Source organism: Haliotis cracherodii, unplaced genomic scaffold, assembly GCF_022045235.1.
Source record: "Haliotis cracherodii isolate W230 unplaced genomic scaffold, xgHalCrac1.p SCAF_6, whole genome shotgun sequence".
NCBI classification, from domain to species: domain Eukaryota; kingdom Metazoa; phylum Mollusca; class Gastropoda; order Lepetellida; family Haliotidae; genus Haliotis; species Haliotis cracherodii.
In genome coordinates this window covers 69,701,343-69,727,437 of record NW_027266319.1, presented here as the reverse complement: position 1 = coordinate 69,727,437, position 26,095 = coordinate 69,701,343, and the positions used below count along the sequence as shown (strand labels likewise).

At 44.6% G+C, this 26,095-nt stretch overlaps 1 protein-coding gene across 1 annotated transcript in view; it reads right to left on the bottom strand.

Moving 5' to 3' along the window:
* Positions 1-24,731, bottom strand: part of LOC139445658 (protein Wnt-7b-like) — a 139,195-nt gene extending 114,464 nt beyond the window's left edge. The window contains exon 1 of the mRNA XM_071226848.1: positions 24,693-24,731. Within this exon, the coding sequence (XP_071082949.1) occupies positions 24,693-24,718 (26 nt within the window). The 5' untranslated portion in view covers positions 24,719-24,731. The remainder of the gene's footprint in view (positions 1-24,692) is intronic.
* Between the last annotated feature and the right edge of the window lie 1,364 nt (positions 24,732-26,095).

Here is a 26,095-nt window from a genome sequence, read left to right as displayed (position 1 = left end):
AAGATGGCTTCATTTTTCCACTGCCAGTATTTCGTCTTGTCATCCGAAATCTACTCCTTCTCATGGCCCGTGTTTCCAACCTGGTTGGTGGTTCCTAATTTTGTAAGAAAAATATTTACTCGTTGAATGTTTGTTATCATTAGATTTGGAAAAAAGGCTTCGCTATTGTTGTGAGCCTGAATTATGAGCTTACGTGATCGGGGCCGGTTAGCGCGAGATGGCGGAGCCCTTTTGTGCTGACGGCAGCGGCTTTGTGGGGGTCACACCACTCAACTAGTTTCGTGGTCTCCAACGAATTGATTATATTTATCTCCTGTCATTAGCTATTGGCAAGTGATAGGTAATATCTGACAACCCCTGCACTCGGTAGTCTCTGCTTGAAATCCGCGACAAGATCGGATTGGATCTCTTTGTGTGTTCAATAGACGGGATTATGATAGTGGTCACGTGCGTCAGGAGTCTACTGAAGTCCAGTAGTCTGTCACAGTGATCGGGCTGGACACGACCCAGGGACAGCTTGACCATCGTCCCGCACTCGCACTAACTTATCACAGACATCGGTGTGGAATCTGCAGACCTGGGTTACACTCAATGGACAGATGGAGGTATTTCATACCAAAACACAAAATGATGTTATTCTTATTATTATAATTCAATATTATCCGGAATGATCAATTATAACTGGCTGCTATCCTGCCTGGCGCTCGGCATTAAGGGACTAGAACAAGCACGGGTTGACTCGGTGTCAGTGTACTGTGCCTGAGTGGGGCATCTATATTGAACCGCTACTGAACTCTCGGTGAGCTAGCATTATAAAACCGGCATTGGTCCCGACCAAGCACACACACACACACACACACACACACACACACACACACACACACACATTGTGTCATCGTATCCCACTTGCGTGCATCGATGCTCATGATGTCAATCACTGGATTCAGTTATCAGACTCAATTATTTACAGACCGCCGTCATATAGCTGGAATATTGCAGAGTGTTACGTTAAGCAAAAAACAAACAAATGTTGCGGTAAAATAGGTTGACTACAAGTCGGTATGGTTACGCCCATCGTCACATGACTTCTGGGTTGTTAACATATAACTGACCACCATCTGTTGTACTTTGAAGTTAGAAAATCGGCTTGTGAGATATCTGCTGGAACCAGGTCTTTGACGATCATAGAAACATAGGGATGAAGCTTTAAAGCTGGTAGCTGTTTCACCTCATCCCATTGTTGATATGCCTGCATGCCTTGACTGTGTGACTGGTCAGGTACTCCCTTCATGTTCACATCTACTTTGGTACTATGGTGTTTGTAGATAAACTGGGTTTCTGGAATAGACTGTACCAAAATGCAAAGGGTCTTGGAAGCAGTTTAATATCCTTCATCGATTTGGCGGCACATGTCGTTTGATGTTCCCTACCATGTCACTTTTGTTCGATAATATTTTCGTGATTTCGATTATTTTCTCGTTATTTCAAGTTTATATCAAAAACTCGTAATTTCGAATATTTTCTCGTTATATTAAGTCTATTTCAAAAACTCAAAAATTTCGTTTTTTTCCGTAACTTTGATTATTTTCTCGGAATTTCGAGGTTTTTTTAAATAACCTTGATTTATGAGAAAATAACGAAAGTAACGAGAAAAAACTCTTTTGTGGCATAATCTTATTCATTTTTTAATCGAAATTTCTAGTTATTTCAATTATTTGTTTACTTTTTCAAAATTTCCAGTTGTTTCTCATTACTTCGATTATTGTCTCGTTATTTCAAGTTTATATCACTTTTGTCCTTGTGAACCGTTCTGTGCCGCGGTGCCTGATCATAGACCATTGCTTGTGTCACCCTCGATACGATACATGTGCGGTCACTGTCGGGGCTGCAGAGATCCCTGCAACACTGAGTCGTCTGTAGACATTACCTCATCACCACTTATCTTTACAACTGAATGACTTAAGTTCCCAACAACCGCCCCTTTGGTGTCGGATGAATGCAAACTGGTTGTAAAGACTGGGCGAGCACTCCCCGGGACTATTACGTCATTATCGCCAAGATTTGGAAACCGAACCAGCAATTGCTGATGCAGATCAATAGTGCTCGGGTTGTTTAGTACAACTGAATGGCAAATTCCCTAGAACCCTAATGGGTCTCGCAGACCATGATATAGAGTTAATTTGCCAGATCAACCCATGTTATCTTAGACATGTTCCTTATTTCTGATATAATTAGGGACATTGATTTGGATCATTTCAAAACTCCAGCTGCCGATGAATTGTGAAACGAGACATCAGGGACTCGTGTGGGGAGTTTTATGGATGATACTCTCCTCCGACCTACCACTGCGGAACGGGGAGTGCGCCAACATGTAGAATGTTTATGGACTGATAATGAATGCTACAATGCCTTAAAAGAAGACAGAAATTATGTTACTCATGTTAGTATTGATTGTTTTAAGTTTGCGTTTGACAGTAAAGGGTACTGTTGCTGTGTGGCTATCCAGATCTTGACCTTCTGCCTTACCGCACTTGGAACCCTCCAGACATGGCTTCAATGGGGTCACACAGGCTTTCAGCCTCGATGGTCACAGTAACGTCTGCACACTGACATACTACAGTCTCGAAGCTGCACGTCTCATTCAGGCTTTCGTGATATCTCTGCTGGATTATTGTGATGCTCTTCTATATGGGCTGCCTTAATCCCAAATCGCAAAGGTTCAGCGTGTTTAAAACGTAGCTGCCAGAGTGGTACCCCGTCCTGGAGGGGATATAACACCGTTACTTAAGAAACTGCACTGGCTCCCCGTCACAAAACTACTTGTTTTAGTACACAAAACACTTCATGACGTCGGTCCACCCTCATCAGTGAAGTGATGCAGCTATGTCAACCAGAACGACTCGTCAGGTCTTGTAACACTCAGCTCATGTTTGTGTTGTGCGCCAAACCAGGACTATGTCACTCGGTGACCGATGCTTTGCAAAGGCGGCGCAAAACTTTGGAACAGCATTCCCGTCAACATCAAAAGTGCCAAAGATATCAACCACTTTCAGGGACTATTCAAAACCTGTTTGTTCCAATCCGCCCCCAACGCTCACTGAACTCTCTCTCTCTGACCACCAGATCTGGAAATTGACGCTATATGATTTTTTATATTCTTCTTCTTCTTCTTCTCATTATTATTATCATTATTATTATTATTATTATTACAAGTAGTAGTAGTAGTACTACTACTAGTAGTAGTAGTAGTAGTAGTAGTAGTAGTAGTAGTTCCAGATTAAAATAAAAGATGCAGCAAAGAGGGTTTGAGTGATCCTGGCATTGTTTAGTCTCATCATCAGTTCAGGGCCCTTGCCCCTCTACACGCAGCCCAGACAGCGAATGGGACTTCTCCCAGGAAGCGCTGCCTAGTCCATATTTTCGGAGAATGTGAAGACACCCCAACACTGCAGCCTTCTGCATTACCCAGATTGTCAAAAGGGTTGTATTCCTGGAAGCAAACCCAGGTACTCTCCCGATGTCAGTCAACAGATTAGGAGGTACCAAACCTAAGGCACCAAGAACAATGGGGAGTCAGATAATATGGTACTTGGGATGCAAGCGTGACATTTCGAAAGCGAGGTCCGCATATTTGCCATGTTTTTCCTCAATCTTGTCAATCACATTAGTGTCAAAAGGGACAGAGCATTCAATGGTATAAAATATTTCATTGGATTTATCAAAAAGGACAAGATCAGGTTTGTTGGTCTGGATACGTCTGAGGCTGTAAACGGGCCTATTCCAATTACAATTACTGACAGAGAAACACTTCGTTCACAGGTCAATAGGATTTGTGATGCTATTGTCGATTTCCAAATTGAAATTAAAAAATGTTAACCCAGAAATCTGAACATATAAGAACTAAATGTGAAACCAACAAACAACTAACAAGTGGTATACAATGAACAAATGTATTACAAGATCTAGTTTACACATCAACACAAATGACTGCACAGTAAATACAATGGCAGTACACAATAGAGTGGTAGTACAATATTCAATGGTAACATATAACATGATGGCAGAGGTCAGCATCAGATACGTTTTTGTGATAGCAAAACTCAGTGATAATAGTATATTCACCCAGCGGCGAAAGTGAGTGAGTGAGTATGGTTTTACGCCGCTTTTAGCAATATTCCAGCAATATCACGGCGGGGGACACCAGAAATGGGCTTCACATATTGTAGCCTTGAGGGGAATCGAACCCATGTCTTCGGCGTGACGAGCGAACGATTTAACCACTAGGCTACCCGACCGCCCCAGCGGCGACAGTGGTCAAGCTTCCGTGATGAGCTATGCAAGGAATCAGGCATGATGAATGATCCTCACAAGAAATCTGGTTCCGATGTGATGAAATGCGTGAGGGATACGTCAACACGCTTTTGTCCCACTATACTTTGTCTAACCAGCTACTGGAAGATACAACATAGTGCCCTCACGACATACAACATTCTCCATGTTTCTATAACATACTATCACCGTCCGCGGTATACCGGACAGCAGTTTCCACACCACACTAGCCATCCTCCTTACAGCGATATCCCGTTCGCGGAGCTTTCTGTTCTATCGCTGCCACAAGCTCCCCACTGTGATAGGTGGCTACAGCCATGGTTGGTTTGTTGTTTAACGCCGCACTCAGCAATATTCCAGCTATATGACGGCGGTCTGTAAGTAATCGAGTCTGGACCAGACAATCCAGTGTTGATGTAATGAGCATCGATCCACGCAATTGGGATCCGCACCCGATCCCGTTAGTCGCCTCTTACGACAATCATAGTCGCCTTTTACAGCAAGCATGAGCTGCTGAAGACCTATTCTACCCCGGATCATCTCTGGTTGGCTACAACCATACATGGAGTTGAACTCGCAACCGCCTGGTCGTTATGTATACGAACAAGTGATGACTGACGTGACGCCGAATACTCTCACCCCTGCTATATCATTAATAGTTATTTTTATTTTTGTTGTTGTCAGTCTTAATTTCTGTTTCATTACAACTATCATGTAATTGGTATAGTAAGTGAGGGAGTATGGTTTTACGGCGCTTTTAGCAATATTCCAGCAATATCACGGCGGGGGACACTAGAAATGGGCTTCACACATTGTACCCGTATCGGGAATCGAACCTGGGTCTTTCGCGTGACGAGCGACCGCTTTAACTACTAGGCTACCCGACCTGGTATAGTAAGAATGTAAGGGCGAAGTTGGTTGATTTTCCCGTTGGTCTGCAATCTCGAACCAGTCGGATCAAACAAACAAAACTGTGAAGATGTAAAAAGGGCAAATTTCAAGATTCTTGTAAAGGCCGCGCCCACACTTGTGGCAGTGATGTCACCGAGCGTGTAACGAAGGGGCTTGCACACAAGCAACTAAATATAGTAACTTCCCGACGACTGATCACTATCCAAAAGCGTCTACCGAATCTTAACGAAAACACTGTAACACAGTTGCAATTATTTTTTGACAATAAAATCCACTGGATGCTACACCTCAGATAGCGATGAATAACTACTGCTAATATCTTAGCATCCTTTGGGTGTGTTGTCTGAACCTTGGTTCTTTCATTAGCTGGGAGTCGTACATCTAGGAGGTAACGAAATGAACTTTAAATAACGAGAAAGTGATCGAAATAACGAGAAGATAATCGAAATTTCGATTTTTTTAAATAAACTTTAAATAACCAGAAAGTAATCGAAGTAACGAGAACAAACTAAAATAATAAACTTGAAATAAAGAAAAATAATCGAGGTAACATGGAAAAACTCGAGATTTCGAAAAAATAAACAAATAAATTGAAATAACAAGACCTTTCAATTTGAAAAAAAAGTAAATTTATGCTACCAAAGTGAAAAATGAAATTAAAGTTTTCTAATCACCTTTTATTATCCCACAGTAAGTATTTACATACATAGCAATTAAAGGCAAACACCACTCGAATATATTAGCTTTTCCTTTCTAAAGCAGTCCTAATATGACTGAAGGTTAAACTGTAGCCAACGACGTCATTCCGGCTGTTATGATCATCATCAGTCTGACCATGTGTTCTAACATCTAGCCACTACTCTGGTTGGCGCTAGACTCCTTTAAATATTAATCAACATGCTTTTATATCAAACATACAGGAAAAGCACGTGCATTTCCTTGTTCTCCGCGAAGCTGAATGCGTTTGATAAAAGAAATATTTTCCGAAAACAAATATATCAAAACAGTCACTGAACAGTTTTCCTGAAACGCTCCTCCGATAAACTGAATTCACGTGCACCGTAAACGTCAAATCCTGAAGTAAATGACATTGTAAGACTATCGACAAACAATTCTTCAGTCCAGCCACAATGAAGGATTTAGCAAATATTGTTGCTGCTATGTTGGTAAGAGTGTATGTTCCACCAACCTTAAACTTCGATTAAAATTAGAACAGAAAGCATGATTAGCCACATCAGACTTACAAATTATACATTTATAGATTTGAAATGTATGTTACGTTTACATGATTAATTTTGCAAACGGTAAATCTGTAGACTGTCCCGTGTACTGATAACTCGATGGACACTCTTTGCAACATCCCTTTCTACCAACTGTGGACAAACATCAGCGGTCTAGATGTGCCTCTCGGATCTACTCACACACTAAATTCAGGTAAGGGCTCACTCACACATTCAGAATTTTTACTGCCGTCTTTGATAAGACCATTTCTGATTAAAGTGTCTCAAAAGTCTGATCAGGATCCTGTGATTTGTGTCGGGATGTTCACAAACAATCAGATATTGTTCAGGAAGCGTCCCGATTCATCCGTTTCCAGTCGAATTCGTCCCGATTCTCCCGTTCTCAGTCCGAATCTGATCCCATTTGTTTCTTCCAAACGACTGAATCTGCCTCGACAGCATCCCGTTTCTCCCGAATGCGATCCGACACAGATCAGACAGTGACCAGACACTGAACCGACAAAGACGGTTCGCATTCGGCAAGATCTGGACTCAATCTGGACTCAATCGATAAGAAACGGTAGTGAACAATTCATGCCCTTTCATCACGACAGCGTCCCGATCCACAGGACATCGTTCAGACAACACAGGACATTGTTACGATTTTTATCCGATACATCTGTCACAACATTGTCACGATTGTAATCGAGTTTCCCGAATGTTATGGGACGCACCATATACTGTCAGGAGTGCTTGGCCGACCTCTCTGGACCTTTCCCGATTCGAAGGACTCTGTTACGAACGTGTACGACTGCGTTCAGACAATGATAGGACATTCCTGATCATTGAGGAGGGTAATCCGACTTTTTCACTTTTCGTGTCGTAGCGCTGTCTGATCTCGAAAACGGGAGCCATAATCGGCGTTATAAAGAAACCAATACATCAAAGTTGGGTGCGGGGAACCATTGCCTGGTGACCTTCACCTCAACCATGTCAACAATATCCCTCAACCCTCTTAAGTTCTGCACTCAGAAAATGACCTATTGGATTCTACTAACTTAAGTTGTAATAGCGGCCAGGTGAGTGAACAGCCAATTTACTTTCCTGTCTGGAAGATAACATGAAGATGCTGAAGATTAGTAAATATCGCTTATTAAATTAGTATAATTCACTACTAAAACCACACTGTAAAAACTGTGTAAAGAATGTAAACACACATCAGGTCATGTTTAGGTATGTGTTTCAATAGTGTGTTCCATCTCAATACGTTTCGGGCCTAAACACCTGAAATGAGCTATCGCCTCATGGCCTAAACACCACCTAAACGCAACATCCCTATAATCCAAACATGTAATCTAAACACCTTTGAACATGTTGAACATTTAAACATCTTTAATAGAGAGTGCATCATCAGGCTATAAGTCAAATATGGGTGAAAATATGGGTACAAATAAACCAAGTTAATGGTGTTTAGGAAAACTGACACTCTTGGGGACAACAGTCTCCTCAGCACAGATGGTATCGCCACGGACTAAAATCGATAGGATTCAGGTTTAAGTCCACCGAGGCTTAAAATTCTTCATGTTCATCATCGTGTTGTTTCTGTATGCCTGAATATAGAAGTATATCTGATTACTACTTGACCTTTGCACTTAGTGACGAAAGGCCCCTTGTGAAAAAAATACTAACGAATATTTAGTAAAGTCTAGTCAACAAATTTGTGTCTGAAAGGACAGTGTTATTCACAAACTGAGTTTGTCAACTTTACCTACTGGTACTATTTCTGTCAGTGAATTTCGTTTCGAACTTCTTTTTGGACTGGCAGAGTCAGGACAAAGAAGTTTACCTTAAGCTCCAGGCATACCGACGGCCGAATATCGTTCAATGACACCTGACCTAGAAATATAGTATCCCAGTGATGCGGCCGCGTCTGTTTCATATTTAGATATATGCATAAATATTCAGAGTGACAAGAAAATCTCTCCACAAGAGTGTATGTTTATGTCTAGCAATAGTTTATTGTGTAAAAGTTTATTTTATTGTTTAACAAAGCGTGTAACTGTGTTATTGTGTTTCTGTTGAGATTCAGTAGACACGTTGTGCATTGTGGTTGGAAAAGGATATTTAGATGCTAGTGTGGTGTGTCAACTTCCTGTCCAGTATAACGCGGACGGTGATAGTATGTTACCGAAATTTCTGTAATGTTCAATGCTGCGAGGGAACTATATGAAACTTTCCAGTAACTGGTTAAACGGATGCCTCACACATTTCGTGTCACACGCCTTTTCATTGCTTTGGAACCAGCTTCATGTGAGGATCGCTCATCATCCATGATTCGCTGCTTAGCACATCTCAGAAGCTTGAACACTCTCTGAACTATACTGAACGAAATTAAAACCTTCACAATCCTAAAATTTTAACATTTTGACCAGTTATCATTGTGGGCCCTTATTGTCTATTTAAACAGTAATGGCCACGTATTGTCTTCAGATAACACCCGTTGTGTGCAGGTGAATCGATTAAAATCATGTGCACAGCACTATAGTGGCAAAAGTGTTTTTTCACGTGCAACTGGTCACGTGGCCATAATACCGCACATGTTTTCGGCCATACTTGTTAGCAGTCATTAACAAAAAAAAAGAAAAACACAAGAAAACAAAAGTCTTTACGGCCATTTGTCATGACACGCCTTTCAAATGTGCAACGTGAACGTGCCATTGGCATGTTGCAGACGGGAACGTCCGTAGCTGAAGTGGCAAGGACGATGGGTTGTAGTCCACGGACTGTTTATGATTTACAGACGCGTCTACAGCAAACGGGTACCGCCGCTAATCGCCCTCGGCCAGGTCGACCACGTGTGACGTCACATGCAGAGGATCGTCAGATTGTCACCTTCAAGCACGACGGCGATACTGTGGGCCGTTTCTGACACAATTACACAGACGTCAACGTCCATTGTGGGCACAGCGACACTTACGATGGACTCAGAGAAATTGGAATCAAGTCGTCTTCAGTGATGAATCCCGATTTAATCTTTGATTTGCTGATGCTAGGGCGAGGATGTGGAGGCACCGTCATGAACGTTACGCCCAGACTTGTGTACAGGATGTTGACAGATTTCGAGGCGGAAGTGTCATGGTGTGGGGTGCTTTCTGTGGCAATGCACGTTCCAGGCTTCTTGTCATCCGTGGCAACCTCAACGATTCTGCTTACCGCGACCGGGTATTGGCACCAGAACTTCTGCCTGTTATGGCAGCACGTGGACCCAGTTTGATCTTCCAACACGACAATGCCAGACCCCACACAGTAATTTTGCCAAGGAATTTCCTTCAGAATGCGGGAGTCAACGTCATGGACTGGCCGTCAAGGTCTCCCGACCTCAATCCCATCGAACACGTCTGGGATGCTCATGGCAGAAGTCTGCGCACTCTCGTGACCCAACCACAGAATGTGCAAGATCTTGGCACCATTTTGCAGCAACAATGGCATCGTCTTCCCAATCATGTGTTCACAAGCATCACAAGGTCCATGCGGAGGCGTTGTGTGGCAGTTGTCAACGCACATGGTGGCCATACACGCTACTGAACTTGTGTGCCATCAGATTCTCCTGCTTGGGACTTATGATTTAAACTGTTGATGGTATTACCGAATACCGTAGGTGCTTGGAAAAAATTATGGTTATCACCGTTAATTAAAATCCTTCTTTGGACATTAATGATTAAAAATTACCTTCTCTGATAAATTTGTCCGTTGTATATCATATATGAGATTACTTTTTAAAATGTGAAGTTTTTAATTTGACTCAGTAAATAATATAATCACTGAATGTATTTTATATTGGATACTTTCCACTGCCATAACATTATGTATTGCCATGGCATATTGAACGACCACTCTACTGTGTATTTGCTGTGCAGAAATGTGTATTGATATGTAAACCAAGTTTGTTTACCACTGTATAACACTTGTTGGTTGTTTTCTGAGGAGTCTCAGGTTTTGTTAGAGGCTTTATGTGGGTGTACCACCTTTTCTAACTTAGACTCGTCGCTATATGGTAGAAATAATGCTGATGCAACGTTAAATTATAACTCATTCACTCACTCACTTTTTCGTTTTAATTTGTGAATTTGAAGACAGATTTGGTGTCTGGGTTGGTCAAGATGGGGGTTGTAGGAACTCTAAGCACCAGCGTAGGCCTAAATCAGACTAAGGCTTGTGCATATGATCCCGAATCTCAAAGAGCTTTAGAGAGATTTCCCTGGTTTCTTAAGAATGATAAGGACTTACTGTTTTGACACTGAGAAGGGTTGGGATGAAGGCATTCATTTGTTGTTCTTTCCTGCGAGGGAGTCAGTTCACGAGCCCCTAGATTTTAGTCATTTTGACCTTGTCTTTGTCATGTTCGTGGGCTTTTAAATCCCTCAAAGGATTATTGGCTAAATTACAGGTTTGAAATGAGTTCCTTGGATTATGTCTCATCATTTTGGGCTAGGCTGTGAAGTTTCTAGGGATCGCTTGAAGGAGTCACAGGACAAAATGAAAGTACAATGTGACACAAAGTCTCCAGGGAGACATTTCAGTCCTGGTATAAAGTCTTAGTGTTTCTGCCTGTTCCTGGTCAACCATTATGTGCTAAGTACCAGCCTTATCATGTCAATATGTTTAGAAATTATCAAGAAAGAAATAACAATGTACCTTCTCAATGTGTTGCCACTGATTCACCTGTGGATATTGTATCAGATTGTGATGCTGATGAGAATTGCGGCTTTGTCAAGTTTCATGGCATAGCTGACTATGTTAGCCCTAAACTAAACAAATCTCTAGCTTTAGCTAACTTGGATGCTAAGTTAAGTCATATGTCCTCCGAGCAAAAGGCTCACGTGTCAGAGTTACTTCAAGAGTTTGCTCGCTTGTTTAGGGTTGTACCTGGCCGTACAGATGTAGTGTGTCATGATGTAGATGTTGGTGACGTTGTGCCTGTGAAACAACTCCCTACCGGGGAATCCAATCAAGTTCTTAAGAAGGAGATCCAATGCATGCTGGACAATGACTTTATTGAACCAAGTTATGGTGCCTGTAGCTCACCTTGCATTCTTGTGCCGAAGCCTGATGGTAGTTACAGATGTGGTACTGACATGAACCGCGTGAATGCGGTCTCTAAAACTCGCTCTAATCCAATACCAAGAATCGATGACTGCAATGACAGAATCGGTAAAGCCAAGTAGGTAAGCAAGTTTGACCAACTGAAGGGGTATTGGCAGATTCCACTGACGGATCGTGCCAAGCAGGTATCAGCTTTGTGACTCCAGTAGACTGTACCAATACAAAGCGATGCCATGTGAGCTCAAGAACGCTCCAGGTACCTTCCAGTGTCTCATCAATGACATTACAGCCACGTTTGAGGGTGTGGAAGCCTACGTTGGTGCTGTCATCAATCATTCCATGGAGTGGGACGAGCACCATAAGACTCACTAGAGGCAAGTTGACGGTAAATATAGTGAAATGTGAATTAGCACAGGCACAGGTACAGCCCATACAAGCAAAGGTGGCGGCTATTTCAAAATTCCATGTTCCACAAAACAAAAAGTAACTTTTCAAGCTTTCTGGGTAAATGAATGAATGAATGAATGAATGAATGAATGCAGTAGGCTTTGATTATACTATTTGTTATTATTCACGAAAGTTTGACAAACATCAGAGTGAGTGAGTGAGTTGGGTTTAACGCCGCTTTTAACATTATTCCAGTTATATCACGGTGTGTCAGCTTAATGTGGGAGGAAAGCCCGAAGTGATGCAGGTCTCAGACGTTTACCACCTCGGTGAAACCCATGAACACGGGTATGGTGCTGACAAACCTAGAAACATAATTGGGGCGAACCGGGATTCGAACCCACAATCATGGGTTTCTGGCGTGCCCAAGGGACGCAACTCTGCACAGCGAATGGCGGCGCCTAAGACGACTGGGCCACCTGTGCCCCCGACAAACATCAGAGAAAATATTGAATTTGAAAAAGACACTCTTGCTCTTTTTCTCTATTGTTAGCTTTGCAACAATTTGAAGTGTACTTGGGTACTAATGTACTTCCTATTCAAGTGTCCACTGACTTTTCTTCATAAAATGAAGAACAAGAATCAACGCCAAATGCGCTGGAGCCTGTCTTTGCAAGAATTCTGTTTAGACATCAAGCATATCAAAAGCAAACAAAGCGTTATTGCGGATGCATTGTCTCCAGTTGGTTGAATGTGATCAGTTCTGTCTACAAACATGATTTCATTTTTTTATAAAACAAAATTCTCTAAATTATCATGTCTGAGGTTTATTATTATCAACTGTCCTTTAACTGTTTTTAAAACTGTTATTGGCAAAGAAAGTTTCCATTATGTTCAAACTTTCTTTCTCCGAGGGGGAGAGTGTTATTTTGCAGTGTATCTTATTGTTTAACAATGACTGTGTTGTATTGTTTCTGTTGAGTTACGGTAGACGCTCGTTGCATTGTGTTTTGACACTGATCAGTCGTCAGAAAATTATCATATTTAGATGCTAGTGTGGTGAGTAGACTCCCTGTCCGCTATAACGCAGACGGTGATAGTATATAACCGAAATTTCTGTGGAGGAACGCCTGACGCAGTTCAGCTGCAGTTGTCGGCCTTGGTCGGACGTCATTCAGTCGTCTTTGAATCTCGTCCCACAGGTGCTCAATGGGATTTAAATCGGGACTGAGGGCAGGCCACTGCATGGTTCTGATGTCATTCTGCTGGAAGAAGTCTCTTGTTTCTCTCTCAGTACGGGCACGGGCCTTATCATGCTGAAACTCGTGGTTGCGGCGACGTGCCAAATGAGGTATGGCGTGTGGTCTCAAGAGTTAATCAATGTACCGAGCTGTGGGACACCATTGCCTCTCCATGGACCGATATTCTGGAAGACCACAGGGCCGACCCTCTGTGCAAGACCAATTCCACCCCACACCATGATGCTCGGACCACCACACGAGTCTCTCTCTCAACAACACAAGCATCCGAATAACGTTACCCACGGCGTCGCCAGACTCTCTCTCTCTGCCATCTGAGACGTTGTAATGGGTCTCTTCTTAGAAGAGAATTCTTCTCCATTGCTGGTGGCGCTAATGCTGGTGCTGTGTTGCCCACTGAAGACGGTCCAGGCGATGACGTGGTGTCAGAATTGGTCCTCGGAGGTGTTTGCTCATCAATCGTCAACGCACGGTGTCCGCACTAATGTGTCACTGGTGTGTCCCCATGGTCTGTCGAGCAGTTTCAGCAGCAATAACAAATTAAAGCGATCTTGAAGATGCTGTCGCACAACCTGACGATCCTGACGTCGGGGAGTGACTCTTGGTATTTCACTACATGATCGGTCATCTGTAATGTTGGTGGTCTGGTAGCGTTGCTGGAGCCTGCATATGGTCCTTAGGTGGACTTGCATTGGCTACTTGCCGGGCGGTTTGTCCAGCTTGCAATCGTCCAAGGGCTTGGTGTCGCTGATTTCTTGTCAATCTTGGCATGTGGTAGCAATTCAATAACGAATGAATGTTATCCGATCTGGGTGGATTTTTATAGGGCAAGAAATGGGGTAACGCATGTGCATTTTTATTTGCACGGAACTCACGTGCATCGGGTTACCATGGCCGTTGCCGTGATGCATTTGGGCGATCGGTTTCATTAATTTGGAAATACATTTGTTGATGTATACCACTTGTTGGTTTGACACTAATGTCTTTAACGTATACAATTCTGGGTTAACATATTATTTCAGTTTGGGATTCGACATGTTCACGTCTGGTCACAAAAAACTGCACGAGGTCATTACGAGTGTGGTCTGACATACACGAGCTGACTATGAACAATACCGAGCACAACACGAGTATAACACGAGCAGCACACGATGTCACGTGTATTGGAGATACTTTGAACATGTCCAAAAAATCCCCGACATCGTGAACCAACCACGATCTCTCACGATGTATCACGATGTCACACGATCTCTCACGATGTATCACGATGTCACACGATCTCTCACGATGTATCACGATGTCACACGATCTCTCACGATGTATCACGATGTCACACGATCTCTCACGATGTATCACGAGCACATAAGGAGCTAAGTACGAGTATATCACGAGCTAATCACGATGTAGCACGATCTTTCACACGAGTTTAACATCGTGATATATCGCGGCCAACATGGGCGGGTAGCCTTATGCTCTCAAACATTTTATAGCAGACATGTGGAGCGCATTTCCAAATTTGACGCATCAGTGACAATTTACTATTTTGACTTGTACCAAATATTCTGGTGTGTTATCAGTTGAACAGTTGACTTGCCTTTGCATGTGCTTGTGACGTGCTCCATCGGTGGGGCAGGATACGCTCACCTTTTCTCGGACACATGGTAGCATCACTATTTGATAGTGACTCATTACCACATGATCCCGAAAGGGTTTTTTCGCCTTGATATATGCAAATGAAGTATAGTTGTTAAATAAGATTCCACAGCATGGAAATATGACAGGTTGAGAACAGTTTAACATTTCATTGACAATATCGTCATATCCAGGGGACTTCAAATGGTTACTTGCTGCCTGAATCCCTTGATCCATGATGGGAGACTCGAGAATGTATTTATCAATAAAATCTAAAGAAAACTCTTTAGTATCGCCATTCTCAAACCTACTACACCCGTACTTTGAATGCTAAAACCAACAGCCTTATCAATATCACTACTTCAGTAACACAGACTTGATAGGCTTCTCAAACCTACTACACCCGTACTTTGAATGCTAAAACCAACAGCCTTATCAATCTTACTACTTCAGTAACACAGACTTGATAGGCTTCTCAAACCTACTCCACCCGTACTTTGAATGCTAAAACCAACAGCCTTATCAATCTTACTACTCCAGTAACCAGACTTGATAGGCTTCTCAAACCTACTACACCCGTACTTTGAATGCTAAAACCAACAGCCTTATCAATCTCACTACTTCAGTAACACAGACTTGATAGACTTCTCAATCCTACCCCACCCGTACTTTGAATGCTAAAACCAACAGCCTTATCAATCTCACTGCTTCAGTAACACGGACTTGATAGAGCTTCTCAATCCTTTCCTAAACATAGATGAGTCCTTAATACGTGATTTAAGTTTTGTTTTGGAAGTTCAATTTTGACACTTTGCAAATATGTTTGTAGTTCCCAAGAGGATAAATAAAGTGTTACCTTTTATCGGGCTTCCTATGTTGGAACCTTGAACCTTCTCAGTTGACGTCTAGCTTCTCGTTAACACTGTACACTCAGTTGACGTCTAGCTTCTCGTTAACACTGTACACTCAGTTGACGTCTAGCTTCTCGTTAACACTGTACACTCAGTTGACGTCTAGCTTCTTGTTAACACTGTACACTGAGTTGACGTCTAGCTTCTCGTTAACACTACTCTCAGCTGACGTCTAGCTTCTCGTTAACACTGTACACTCAGTTGACGTCTAGCTTCTCGTTAACACTGTACACTCAGTTGACATCTAGCTTCTTGTTAACACTGTACACTCAGTTGACGTCTAGCTTCTCGTTAACACTGTACACTCAGTTGACGTCTAGCTTCTTGTTAACACTGTACACTCAGTTGACGTCTAGCTTCTCGTTAACACTGTACACTCAGTTGACGTCTAGCTTCTTGTTAACACTGTACACTCAGTTGACGTCTAGCTTCTTGTTAACACTGTACACTCAGTTGACGTCTAGCTTCTCGTTAACACTGTACACTCAGTTGACGTCTAGCTTCTCGTTAACACTGTACACTCAGTTGACGTCTAGCTTCTCGTTAACACTGTACACTCAGTTGACGTCTAGCTTCTCGTAAACACTGTACACTCAGTTGACGTCTAGCTTCTCGTAAACACTGTACACTCAGTTGACGTCTAGCTTCTCGTTAACACTGTACACTCAGTTGACGTCTAGCTTCTCGTTAATACTGTACACTCAGTTGACGTCAAGCTTCTCGTTAACACTGTACACTCAGTTGACGTCTAGCTTCTCGTTAACACTGTACACTCAGTTGACGTCTAGCTTCTCGTAAACACTGTACACTCAGCTGCATGTCGAATAATATCTACAAACATTTCTGAACCAACAGTGAGATTAATGTCTAATATACTTGATACCTCATTACTAGAAGGGTACGAATTATTACGTGTATCTAAAATAATGCCGGCTGGTTTATATCCCATCTGTATAACCATGATTTTCCTGGACTTTCGGCCTTTAAATCAGAAAGAACATTTTGTTTGGTATAATGGTCAGACGGAAATAATTCAAATAGATTCAGTGGCATATGTTTGGCATCGACAATGCAGTCAGCATGAAATTCAGGACAAAACATACAAAAGCAATAAAGTAGTCGACCACACTGCACCCTTGTTGCACCACACTCGCTTACCCATACACCACACCTCCTCGACACACCCCACACAACTACCTACACGACTACCCGGCTGCCTACCCATTTCCTGTGGACATTCCACGCGCGCACCCATCCGTTCACATCACCTCACACACCTATGGATCTGCTCATATCATTCCACAAGCATATACATCGGCAAAGATCTCCTCATACACCTCCCCACACGCTAAGATCACCTCACACACCTTCTCTCCAACTAAGATCACCTCACACACCTACCTACCCGTTAAGATAACCTCACACCCTATCCACCCGCATAGATCTACTCATACACTTACCCACCAGCTAAGATTACTTCAACCCCTTACCCAGCTGCTACGATCACTTCACACACCTTCCCACCCGCTAAGATCACCTCATACGCGTACCCAACCGCTAAGATCACCTCGCACCTAGCCACTCGCTAAGATAACCTAAAACACCAACCCATCCGCTAAGATAACATCAAACGCCAATCCACCCGCTAAGATAACCTCGCACACCTACCCACCTGCTAAGATAACCTCATACGCCTACCCACCCGCTAAGATAACCTCACACACCTACCCACCAGCTAAGATAACCTCACACACCTACCCACCAGCTAAGATAACCTCACACACATACCCACCAGCTAAGATAACCTCATACGCCTACCCACCCGCTAAGATAACCTCACACACCTACCCACCAGCTAAGATAACCTCACACACATACCCACCAGCTAAGATAACCTCGCACACCTACCCACCTGCTAAGATAACCTCATACGCCTACCCACCAGCTAAGATAACCTCATACGCCTACCCACCAGCTAAGATAACCTCGCACACCTACCCACCAGCTAAGATAACCTCATATGCCTACCCACCAGCTAAGATCACCTCACACGCCTACCCACCAGCTAAGATCACCTCACACGCCTATTCACCAGCTAAGATCCCCTCACACACATACCCAACCGCTAAGATCATCTCACACCCATACCCACCCGCTAATATAACCTAAAACGCCTACATACCCGGTAGGATCACATCTTACACATACCCAGCCTCTCGGATCATCTCAAACGCCTAACCACCTGCTAAGATCACCTCACACACCTACCAACCCTACCCACCCGCAAAGATCACCTCAAACACCTACCCACCCGCTAAGATAACCTTACACACTTACCTACCCACTAAGATCACCTAAAACTCCTACCCACCCGCTAAGATCATCCAAAACACCTACCCACCTGCTAAGATCACCTAAAACTCCTACCCACCCGCTAAGATCACCTAAAACTCCTACCCACCCGCTAAGATCATCCAAAACTCCTACCCACCCGCTAAGATCATCCAAAACTCCTACCCACCCGCTAAGATCATCCAAAACACCTACCAACCCGCTAAGATAACCTAAAACTCCTACCCACCCGCTAAGATCACCTAAAACTCCTACCCACCCGCTAAGATCATCCAAAACACCTACCAACCCGCTAAGATAACCTAAAACTCCTACCCACCCGCTAAGATCATCTCAAATGCCTACGCATCTGCCAAGATAACCTCACCCACCTACCCATCTGCTAAGATCACCTCAAACACCTCCAAACCCGCTAAGATCACCTCAAACGCCTACCAACCCGCTAAGATCACCTCAAACACCTACCCACCTGCTAAGATCACCTCAAACACCTACCAACCCGCTAAGATCACCTCAAACGCCCACCCACCCGCTAAGATCATCTCAAACGCCTACCCACCCTCTAAGATCATCTCAAACGCCTACCCACCCGTTAACATCACCTCACACGCCTACCCACCCACCCACTAAGATCACCTCAAACTCCTACCCATCCACGAAGATCACCTCACACACATACCCACCGACTAAGATCCTCTCAAACACCTACCCATCCACTAAGATCACTTCAAACGCCTACCCAACCGTTAACATCACCTCTTACGCCTACCCACCCGCTAAGATAACCTAAAACGCCTACCCACGTGCTAAGATCACCTCAAACGCCTACCCACTTGCTAAGATCATTCAAACGCCTACCGCCCGCTAAGAGAACCACAAACGCCAACCCACCTGCCAAGATAACCTCACACCTACCCACCCGCTCACATCATCCACATAACAAGGCCAGATTATACAATTTGTCAAGAATTATCGTCAGACAAATCACATGTTTAACAGCCAAAATACGTGGACATCTATTTTCTTTAAACATGGAAATGAGTTTGCGATCCATGCATCGAGTGTCATGTTCCCGTAGACGTGTGGACGGCATCGTGTCAACTCGGCAATCCCCGCTGCTGTTCCCCTGTGGGTTTGTAGTCACACTACCATCAGATGATAAAATCATTCCGCGCTCAACTACAGCGGAACTAATGTCCCCAGCATCGTGTCTGCAGATGCCATTATGATTATGCAAGGTTGAATTACTGATAAGAACTTATTAATATCTTCGGTTTTTGCGCAAAGCGCGAAAGTCGATCCTACGGCTGGAAAAGTTTAAACGTTGACGAATGATTCTGGTGTTCCCTGAGCCAGGGGTTGAAATGCTTCTTGTGGTTGGACGCTCTTCTCGCTCTGCTCGTTGTGTATCGCTTTCGTATGCATCATGTCCCGGAGTGTGACGACAGACGGAAGACATCCCCAGTGGTGAATACATAGTCTGGACGACAGACAGCATGTACACTGTTTATCAGTGGCTCACATAATTGTTCCTGAAGCTTCAGATTTTAAAGATAGGCACTTAGAGAAATCGTCTGTGATAGGAAAGACGGTCTAAGGGAGGTAACTCTGTGTTTTTAACGACAGGAAATGTCGCCCTGAGCTGCAAGGCATTTCATTCCAATATTTTATTTGTTCGTCCTATCTCAAGATGGCTTCCTTTATTCTTCAAATTAAACCCCCTAATGAACGCAGTGCATGGCAACTAGACTTTAACCTATTAATAAATATCAAATTTCCAACCATGTTTGGTGTACAGGACTGTATACCTAAGTGTGAGAGTTGTATGAGACGACTAAATGCGGCTGGTACCAGAGGCGACTGTAGGCGTGGATCGTGGACCCCGGATTTGTGTAACACTTAGCTGTTGTTGTCCCAACACCACAACCACTCCCGCCACCGACCTGAACAACAACCACTCCCGCCACCGACCTGAACAACAACCACTCCCGCCACCGACCTGAACAACAACCACTCCCGCCACCGACCTGAACAACAACCACTCCCGCCACCAACCTCAACAAAACCACTCCTTTCACCGACCTCAACACAACCACTCCCGACACCGACCTCAACATAACCACCCCAGACACCGACCTCAACATAACCACTCACGACACCGACCTCAACATAGCCAATCCCGCCACCAAGCTCAACACAACCACTCCAGCCACCAACCTCAACAAAACCACTCCCGACACCGACCTCAACATAACCACTCACGACACCGACCTCAGCATAACCACTCCCGACACCGACCTCAACATAACCACTCACGACACCGACCTCAGCATAACCACTCCCGACACCAAGCTCAACACAACCACTCCTGACACCAACCTCAACATGACCACTCCCGCCACCGACCTCAACACAACCAATCCAGCCACCGACCTCAACACAACCACTCCCGACACCAAGCTCAACACAACCACTCCCGACACCAAGCTCAACACAACCACTCCCGCCACCGACCTCACCACAACCACTCCCGACACCGACCTGAACATAACCACCCCCGACACCGACCTAAAGACCACCACTCCCGACACCGACCTCAACATAACCACCCCTGACACCGACCTGAACAACAACCACCCCCGACACCGACCTCAACAGAACCACCCCCGACACCGACCTCAACATAACCACCCCCGACACCGACCTAAAGACCACCACTCCCGACACCGACCTCAACATAACCACCCCCGACACCGACCTGAACAACAACCACCCCCGACACCGACCTCAACAGAACCACCCCCGACACCGACCTGAACATAACCACCCCCGACACCGACCTAAAGACCACCACTCCCGACACCGACCTCAACATAACCACCCCCGACACCGACCTGAACAACAACCACCCCCGACACCGACCTCAACAGAACCACCCCCGACACCGACCTGAACATAACCACCCCCGACACCGACCTAAAGACCACCACTCCCGACACCGACCTCAACATAACCACCCCCGACACCGACCTGAACAACAACCACCCCCGACACCGACCTCAACAGAACCACCCCCGACACCGTCCTGAACATAACCACCCCCGACACCGACCTAAAGACCACCACTCCCGACACCGACCTCAACATAACCACCCCTGACACCGACACCAACATCAACACAAGCACTACCATCACTGACCTCAACACAACAACTTCCGTCGCCATACCCGAATTAAAACCACTCCCACCGCCGACCTTAACACAAACACTCCATCCACCGACCTCTACACAACCATTCCCGTTGCCATACCTAAATAAAAGCAATCCCGCCACCCAACTCAACTGAACCACTCCCGCCAGCGACCTAAACACAACCACTTTAGTCACTGATCTCAGCAGAGCCATCGATCTCAACACAACCACTTCCGCTTTCGACTTCAGCACAACCACTCCCGCTACCGACTTCAGCACAACCACTCCCGCTACCGACTTCAGCACAACCACTCCCGACATCCACCTCAACAGAACTGCTCCTGACACCGACCTCAACAGAACTGCTCCCGACACCGACCTAAACAGAACTGCTCCCGCCACTGACCTCAACAGAACTGCTCCTGACACCTACCTTACCAAAACTACTCCCGACACCGACCTGAACAACAACCACTCCCGACACTGACCTCAACACATCCACTTCAGCCACCGACCTCAGCACAACCAACGATCTCAGCACAACCATTCCCGTCACTGGCCTCAACACAACCACTCCTGCTAACGACCTCAGCACAACCACTCTTGTCACCGACCTCAACATAACTTCTCCAGACACCGACCTCAAAATAACCACTCCTGACACCGTCCTCAACACAACCACTCCTGACACCGACCTCAACACAACCACTCCTAACACCGACCTCAACACAACCACTCCCTACACCGACCTCAACACAACCACTCCCGACATCCACCTCAACAGACCCACTCCTGACACCGACCTCAACACAATCACTCCTAACACCGACCTCAACAAAACCACTCCCTACACCGACCTCAACACAGCCACTCCCGACATCCACCTCAACAGACCCACTCCTGACACCGACCTCAACACAACCACTCCTAACATCGACCTCAACAAAACCACTCCCTACACCGACCTCAACACAACCACTCCCGACATTCACCTCAACAGACCCACTCCAGACACCGACCTCAACACAACCACTCCTAACACCGACCTCAACAAAACCACTCCCGACACCGACCTCAACACAACCACTCCCGACATTCACCTCAACAGACCCACTCCAGACACTGACCTCAAAATAATCACTCCCGCCACCGACCAGAACAACCACTCCCGATACCGACCTCAACACAACCGCTCCCGACATCCACCTCAACAGACCCACTCCAGACACAGACTTCAAAATAACCACTCCCGCCACCGACCAGAACAACAACGACTCCTGACACCTACCTAAACACAACCACTCCTTGAACCGACCAGAACAACAACCACTCCCGACACCGACCTAAACACAACCACTCCTTGAACCGACCAGAACAACCACTCCCGACACCGACCTAAACACAACCACTCCTTGAACCGACCAGAACAACAACCACTCCCGACACCGACCTAAACACAACCACTCCTTGAACCTACCTGAAGAACAACCACTCCCGACACCGAGATCAACAGAACCACTCCCTACACCGAGATCAACAGAACCACTCCCGACACCGAGATCAACAGAACCACTCCTGACACCGATCTCAAAAAAACATTCCCGCTGCCATACCTGAAAAAAAGCAATCCCGTCACCGACCTCAACACAACGACTCCCACAAAATGAACAGAACACAACTCCCACAAATCGACATCTACACAACCACTCCCGTCACCGACCTCAACACAACCGCTCCCGCCACCGACCTCAAAACAACCGCTCCCGCCACCGACCTAAACATTAACACTCCTGACTCCAACTCAACACAACCACTCCCGTCACCGACCTCAAGTAAACCACTCCCGCCACCGACATCAACACAACCACTCCCGCCACCGACCTCAAGTAAACCACTCCCACCACCAACCTCAACACAACCACTGATTACATCCACGACCTGAACACATGAACTCTCTGTTCTTAGAATTCTCTTTTTACGCAGTTCATGGCGCGATTAAAGCCATATTTGTCTTGTGTTGGAACTGACTGGTGATATGTTTCTATGTTTATATTGTAAATATCGTCACCCCATGGACAGATCTATACGGCAAACATCAAGGTCTCCTAATTAATCTTTCGACATTCCTTACGTTTATTCCAACATGTCCTCTTTGACACCCGTCTCCCTATACATACAGGAGATGCCTCGTTCCCTCTACAGACAACAAGACGACAGCAGTTGTTGTCAGTTGTACCCCCTGGCCCTACAGATAACAGCGTGAGAACAATCATTGTCAGAGGAACCCCGTGGCCCTACAGATAACAGCGTGAGAACAAGCATTGTCAGAGGTACCCCGTGGCCCTACAGATAACAGCGTGAGAACAATCATTGTCAGAGGAACCCCGTGGCCCTACAGATAACAGCGTGAGAACAAGCATTGTCAGAGGTACCCCGTGGCCCTACAGATAACAGCGTGAGAACAATCATTGTCAGAGGTACCCCGTGGTCCTACAGATAACAGCGTGAGAACAAGCATTGTCAGAGGTACCCCGTGGCCCTACAGATAAAAGCGTGAGAACAAGCATTGTCAGAGGTACCCCGTGGCCCTACAGATAACAGCGTGACAACAGTTATTGTCAGAGGTACCCCGTTTCCCAAACAAATAACAGCGTGAGAACAAGCATTGTCAGAGGTACTCCGTGGCCCTACAGATAACAGCAAGACAACAATCATTGTCAGAGGCGTCACGCTCCCCTACAGATAGCAGCAAGACAACAATCATTGTCAGAAGTGCCACTCTCCCCTACAGATAACAGCAAGTCAACAATCTTTGTCAGAAGTGCCACTCTCCCCTACAGATAACAGCAAGACAACAATCATTGTCAAAAGTGTCACGCTCACCTACAGATAACAGGATGGCATCAGAAGATACTCAACAACAAAATACTCCTTTGGGCATGAGCTACGTACCACGTGAGTTTACAAAAGTCTTCAGAACCATGTTATAGAGAAGGTGCTGCCTCGCACTTGCTCAATGCGAGTCGGTTTTATTTACTTATCTTTTGACTAGAAATCTGAGTAAAGTCAAATTAACATTATTCGTGTCAATCCAAATCAGCAGCACTTACAACAGGTACCCCTACAATAAGACCAAGCAATAGGCAACCGAACGCAAGTGATAAACTTTATCTTAAACACTTCATCGAAAACCGGTCTCAAATTTACTCAATTCTATTTCAATCCTTCAAATTCACATTTCCTGTCAGATAAGGAAATGAGGATGAAACGACAGGACACCACATTAAATGATTCGTAAAAAACAAGGGCCTTTTGTGACTCCTTGTAGATGCCCTATACCGAAATAACTAGCCTTGAACAACACTGAAACAGAATCAAAACTGTTATCAACTTACTGCGTTTGTTTGAAGACTTCTAACATAAATGCGCCTGCCGTCAACGTGGGGGTTATAGAGAATATAGCATATAGGTGGCCGAAGCCTAATTAGTTTATCTTTTTAGATAGCTTATGATTTTTACATGTTGATTTTTTACTGTTGACTAGCTAAATTACATGAATGTGGCGAGGCAGGGATTGGGGAGGAATTCTGTTTTGTAGATAATGTGTTATTTCTCGGAAACCCCGCTGTGCCGGAGTGAGTGAGTGCAGGCTGATGTACGCGCCTCTACACGTGTCCTGTCTTGCATAGGAAATGTGTTCTAGCAAACTTTGAGAAGTGTCAGAGAGTTTGACTGCATGATCGTTAACGAATATCCTCGCTTGTGAACAAAACGAAGAAATGCACATCCAAACTATCGTAATATCGATCCGTGTATAGAGTGGCAGTTACAGTCTATGAATGTACCTCAGTATCATTTTGATACATCTTTACAATAGCAAGTCAATGATCGGCCAACTGATCAATGATGACCGACACATGTAGCCGCCACAGCTTCATAAATAACTTCTGAAATCTCGCCCGTCACGTTTGTCGTGTCGGCCATTTTGACGTCCTGTACTTGATGTAAATGTATTACGTGGCGCAGTCATTGTGACTGACTTACTGAGGTAGTTCTTAACGGACCTTTCTAACCCAAAGATGATAGCATTTTAATACATTTCTGTTAAACAAACTACAACATATGTTCCTGTAACGCAAGTTGATAAAACATACGCTCATGTCACCTCCCTTTTGGGGGGAACTATTTTGTTCCGCGATAAGCTGGTTGTGGTATGGCTGCCAGTGTAAACATGAAGTCACAATATACATCCCTTGAGGTATAAAGTAGTGATTTTCAAAAATTGTAAGAATTGACTTTCACTTCACACTAGCAAGCTCCGACGTTCATACGGTTTGGCCCTCACTCTATGAACGTTCATACTCCAATGAATTCACACAAAGTGAAAGGCAATTCTTAATTAAACTTGAACTTTTTAAGCAAAACGTTATGCCTGATATGACCCATATGCTACAAATGATACCATCTATTTGTGTTATAGTCTTAAAGAAAAGAGTTTGTTCATAAAGGCCCATGCGTATTTCATATTGCAATGGTCAGAACCATCAGTTGTCCGTATTACAGAATAACACCGACAGGTGACAAACTTGTCACACTATTTCAGACATATTTCAATGACGTTAAGCTTCTGGATAATACTTAACAGGGAACTGTTTCAGTAACTTCAAAATCTACATTTTGTTTGGAGTTGAATGGTATGAAGTGTCATACTGATCTATGGAATACCTGGCAGAGACTGTCACACTGTTCTATGAACCACTTGGCAGATACAGCTACACTGATCTATGAACCACTTGGC